At 45.4% G+C, this 5,644-nt stretch overlaps 1 protein-coding gene across 1 annotated transcript in view; it reads right to left on the bottom strand.

Annotated features, from left to right (window-relative positions):
- tgfbr1b (transforming growth factor, beta receptor 1 b) overlaps positions 1-4,783 on the bottom strand; it is a 49,824-nt gene extending 45,041 nt beyond the window's left edge. Inside the window, exon 1 of the mRNA XM_072451132.1 lies at positions 4,664-4,783. Coding sequence (XP_072307233.1) covers positions 4,664-4,727 — 64 coding nt within the window. The 5' untranslated portion in view covers positions 4,728-4,783. The remainder of the gene's footprint in view (positions 1-4,663) is intronic.
- Positions 4,784-5,644: the final 861 nt, after the last annotated feature.

The following is a 5,644-nucleotide window of genomic DNA, read 5'->3' as shown; positions in this document are numbered from 1 at the left end:
CCTCAGATACAAGCAACCTGCTCCAGAATACAGCCTCAGATACAAGCAACCTGCTCCAGAATGCAGCCTCAGATACAAGCAACCTGCTCCAGAATACAGCCTCAGATACAAGCAACCTGCTCCGGAATACAGCCTCAGATACAAGCAACCTGCTCCAGAATACAGCCTCAGATACAAGCAACCTGCTCCAGAATACAGCCTCAGATATTAGCCGAACGTGCACGGGACATCACAAAATAGAGAGCAAGGATGTCATGATATCCAAAGGTTAGAAGAACCATTACACACCATTATTGTTACCGTGAAATTCTTAATTCACACATTTAATAAGTCTAATGCAGGAGTTCTCACACTTTGAGACAGTCCATATTTTATTAGTGTAATTGTTTCCATCAAAAACACTGTATGTTTGGGATTATGTAGCATAAGTATTGGTAGTATTCATATAATGACCATGCCCTGTGCACCCGTGCAGTAACAGAATGGCTTCTTGAGTAAATACGTGTGAGAGTGTCAAAAAGCAGCTGCCTGGTGCAGAGAAGTAGCTCTTGAAAACCACAGCACCATTAAAGTGTGGCGTCTCAGATTAGTGCAGTGAGACAGGGGCTTGTCCTGGCGTCACATGCTCAGCCCTATCAGCTCCTGCTCTGTGAGAAACACAATAACACTGCAGCACTTTGGGGAAACCGCTACACTCCACTCATTCATGGGAAACAGAAAGGTCCCTGCTTCTTCACAAATCAACACCATCAATATTTCTTTCACCACGCGAGGCTTTTTACAGATACAGATTTATTTACGGTACCTCGGGCAATTTCAGAGATTGTTCTTTGTCTTGTTTTTTAACAAATCTCTAACTCTGGCTTCAGAGTTTGGCACATGCCTGAATGGTACAGTTCCCACACATTGCCCCTCTAGAACTGTGTTTACATTAGGGCTGTGCAATACATCACATTTTAATCGAGATCAAGTTTCTGTCATTGTAAATCATCAATGATTATCTTGGGTCTTTTTAACTGAAGTCCACAACCAATGCTCTGTAAAACCATGTGGTTTGGAGCAAAGTTCAGAAAATCAATACCAATATGTTTGTAATAAAACAAAATTATATATCCTAATTTGAGGTTGTTCAAAAAGAAAATGTAGGCATATTGCCCTAATTTACACTTGTAGTGCAGGGCTAATCCTACACTACAAGGAAGAGCGCCTTCCATTTGTGTCAACTCAGTATGATATAGTTGTCTTTTTTGAGTTATGAGGGGCTAATTTTGAGGCAAATTATATAATTTGCAGGTGAACCAACCACAACCCTATTTCACAGCTAACACATGAGCGGTGTAGTCACATTTTGTGCAGAGCCCACTTCTGACTGAAGTGTTAAAATAAAGCAAAATCAAAATGGGTTTCGTTTATCATCAGATGGGCAGTCAAATCAAACCAACATATCGGCACATGTTGGAGATTTAAAGCCGACAGCAGATACACTGAAAAGTGCAAATATGATGCAGTAGCTTGGATTAAGGACTCGTCTATAGACATATGAACAGCAGTGTGCTGACATTTGCCTGTAAACAGTGTTCCCAACAGTCCAGTGAGGTTCAGAGGGCCTGTTCACACATCACTGCCCCTCAGTGCTGTGGTCAATGGCACCAGCACATCCTCTCACATTAGTCATGGCTGCACAGGTCTGGACAACAGGCAGAGCGGTCACCTGCATGCGTGGCATTCCTCCACAAACAGCACAGAGCCACAAACAGGCCCTCAGAGAAACAATGTGCCCCCAAACGCTCCTCATACGGCCCCACAGAGGAAAGCTGAGCGAGCAGGCTCCCAGGGGACGCTATCAGTGGAACCAAACAACAGAGAGCAAACGAGGAAACAGCCTGTGGCCTTGAGAGGATCAGCCCTGGCTCTGCTTCCTACTTCTGCAGAATACAAACGTGAAAGAACCTGACTGAGCCGAAATGACAAGGTCAAGCATTTGTTTGAAAAGGTTTATAGTTGTGTCTGTTTTTTTTCTGATGCACAAATACGTTTTTATAAATTGGTAAATTTATAAAAATCCGTTCTGTGGGATTATTTGAACACTCTTCAACACAGATACTGATATTTTGATCCACAGCCTGGTCTTTCTAAAATGAAAGCATAACATAAGCACCGTCATGCACCACGTCACGCCAAGATACGACTTTTATCATCTTCAAAAACCTGGTCAATCAAACCTGAGAGACTTGGAGCATGGAGTGCAATGGAAGCATCTACGTGTTTCCAGAGATGTGCAGGAAACATTGTGTTCATTGTCTTCTGTGTGAATTGGAGCTGCATGCATTTTTTATCTTAAATCGGTCACATCGGACATCGTCATCTGTCCAGCCAAATTATTGCTTTATTGGGATTAGAGTTTATGATTTTCTTTTAAATCAAAGTGCTTTTCTGCGTGCACAGTCAGATCATATAGAAACATAATGGTTTTGAGTGCCACAGGTGTCACTAACCGATGTACTACAGCCCTAGTGTGAATGTTACCAATAATTGTAATCATTGGTCAAAAGAAAACATATATCCGATTGCAATTTTTTCATATATGTTGTATTTTTATAATAAGATTCTATTCAAATTCCACTCCAGGAGAATCGACAGAATACGTCAAAAAACATATGGATAGCCTTTTGTTTGTGGAAATACGGACTCATACAAGCAGCAGAAAGCATTGCCTCCCTACGCCCCCTGACCATGAGCTGTTCCAGTATATTCTCCAGACCCCACAGAAGCCCCAGCCCCCTCTACTGCGTCTCCTCCGGACCCCGCACCGATGGGACCCTCTGTGACAGAACGGCTCCAGCTGCTGACACTACGCTTGTCCTTAATAGCTTCGCTCTCCAGCTTAGTGCGATGTGTTTACTTACAACGGGGTCCCGGAGCTGGGGAGGGGGCGCTGGCCTGGGAAGAATAGCGCCGGCAAATCAAAGTGAAGGGTGGGGGGAGTGGCAGCCTATCAGGAGCTGGGGGGCTGCAGTGAACACAGTAGTAGTGACAGGACCTAATTTAGCCCCGCAGCTCTCATACCAATGATTCGAACGGTGCTGCAGGGTGTGACCAGTACCACAACCCACTCCTCTGCCGCCGCGTTTCTCACACCGACACAACGGCGTCACGTTCGGACTCAAAGAAACCTCACGTTTCCCCGTCCTCCGTGCGCAGAGCCACGCCATGACAATCCCATTCCCCACACACAAAGGGAAGCGGGATTCCCTTCCTCTGAGCGTGCGTACCGGAGAGGACATATCAATTTTTAGCGGCGCCGGTGTGCGGGCAGGGGGTATCCGAGGACACCACGCTGCTTTGGGCATGGAGGTGGCCCCGTTTGGCCCGCTTCACGCCGCTTGAAGACGCGTGCGTGAAGCGGCTCCTCGCGATGCTCTCCCCTTTCGCCTGCGTTTCCCAACACAAAGGAATGTCACACAAAGAAGCGTGATGGAGCACAACGAAATGTACACGCGTGTTAAAAGCTACATACATGTCGAGATCAGTTAGACTAACGTATAAGTCGCGCTTGTTGCTGTTGAAACAGAACCACGGGCTTCAATGGAGTCTGGAAACGGATTGGTATATACTAATGAGCAGCAATCGACGTGTGGATCCCATCTGAGCGTTCTTGTGGAGGCGATGATGGGGTGTTATCAGTGGTCATTTTTTACAAAGAAAGAGCCAGTACACATTCCTCCAACTGTGTCATGGAGTAGAAAGAGCAGTGGGCATGAATGAAATGAGCTCGACACTAATCCTTTTAGCTGCTGTCCATTCGTGCAACAATTCTTACTACGGCCAAGCCAAGTGTAGAGGCGTCCACGGCGGGTTTCCAGTGCAGATTCTTGATGGGGGCCGAGTTCACGAAAGCACCACACTGGGAACACTGGGGACACTAGGGAAAGGTTAAATCCAATAGCTTCCAAGCGTGAGCAACGTGGAGAGTTTGGTTGTTTCACAATACCTCCAGACAGACTTTGTACCCCGAAATGTTGGCGATCACGAGCAGTGGGGGGGGGGGGTCTAAACAGCTTTTTCGTGTTATTGTATACGTTTTAACCAGACGTAGCAAGTGTGCAAAAAGGGGAACGAGCGCAGTCACAAAGAAGATTCAAGGCGATCAAATCAGTTTCACAAGATTGGACTTTACGCACGGTGACAGCGAATAACGGAATGTGGTTGGCACGTAAAGTCAGCAGCAACCGATTTGAAAACACGTTTATTTACACAACTTTTACGCAGATCGGTGGCACAATAAGAAGAGTTGTCCACGATGATAAGTTATATTACTAAACTTTATAATCTGACAGGAGCGAAAGTAGTCCCGATGTGCGGAATCTTTCCAACACGTGAAGATGGGCAGGTTTGAGGAGGATATTCGGGGTTGTGAGATAAAGTGGACATCGCGGTTTAGTCCACTGCACTCGGGGCCAGCGTGACTTTAGCCGCTCGCCTTTTAGCAGACAATAAACATTCCTCAGACAGGCAGCGGCAGGCAGCCCGCGGACCTGCGCCATCTTAGTTCCACTCGGGCTTCCTCTTCTCCAACAAAGAGCTCCTTTCCTCCACGAACGCGACACGTCCGCGGGGGAAAGTTTGGTGGAAGCGAAAAGAACGTCTCGTCAAGATTACTTACCGGAATTCTCGCGTACGCTCGCTCCGAAGAGAAGGACGAGCAAAATGCATGGTATAGCATCCATCGTGGCTTCGGAGCAGACTGGCTGGCGGAGCACGGCGAACTTCTCCCCGCAGTGAGCAAAGGCGCCGCTGATTGGTGGGGAACGCGCGAAGTCCCGCCTCGCTGGCCTTGGTCGGGCTGTGGAGGGGTCGCGATTGGTTGAGCCACGTCTGGAACCCCGCCCCTACCCGAGTGACTTTACACTGCTGTAAACAAACACTTTTGCTATTCATTATTGTGGAAAAAAGTGCATGTTTTGTTGATTTATTAAAATGTAATGCAAGAAACGCCTAACCAAAGAAGTGGAAAGTTACACGAATAGTTTTTAGCTTTCAAAATGGGGTTATTGGTCATTTAATTTTGTAGGAGCTCTGCATTTGACTGAAAATAGGGGGGAAATATATAACACATTGCAAGCTAACCTTTAAATGGCACTCAAAATATCTTATCTCACTGTAGTCCTTCTATTGTTTACAGAATATTTTAACACAATCTAATAAAGGATGAACCTATAAGAATGACATGTCACCATAGCTTTGACTGATACAGTGGAGTCCAATCAAATCAACAGTGGAAGATAACCTCCATGTGTTTAGGATGGGACTATCAGGAACGTTTTGTATTGGTTAGATTTTTTATAGTTTCAAGGAGTTTTGTTTTGATATGTTTACTCAATATTTTATTTCGTAATATGTTCATTGTGTATTTCTAAATCAGTTTTGTCATTCCGCCGATAATTTTGGTTGAAAAAATAGAAGAAAATGGAGGTCTAATACAGGAAATATAGATTCAAGTAGATGTGGCATTCCTCATCAAGATTGGCGTTAACCCTCCATCTACGGGCAAAAGAAGGAATTACAATGGGTAAATAAACAAAAGCTAGCCTACACCCCTGACATGCTAATGCAGGCACGCAGTTGTAATGAACTGGATTTACAG

The sequence above is a fragment of the Eucyclogobius newberryi genome, unplaced genomic scaffold (assembly GCF_026437365.1).
Source record: "Eucyclogobius newberryi isolate DKJ021-1_F unplaced genomic scaffold, fEucNew1.0.hap1 SCAF_18, whole genome shotgun sequence".
NCBI lineage: Eukaryota > Metazoa > Chordata > Actinopteri > Gobiiformes > Gobiidae > Eucyclogobius > Eucyclogobius newberryi.
This window is presented reverse-complemented; position numbering and strand designations above follow the sequence as displayed.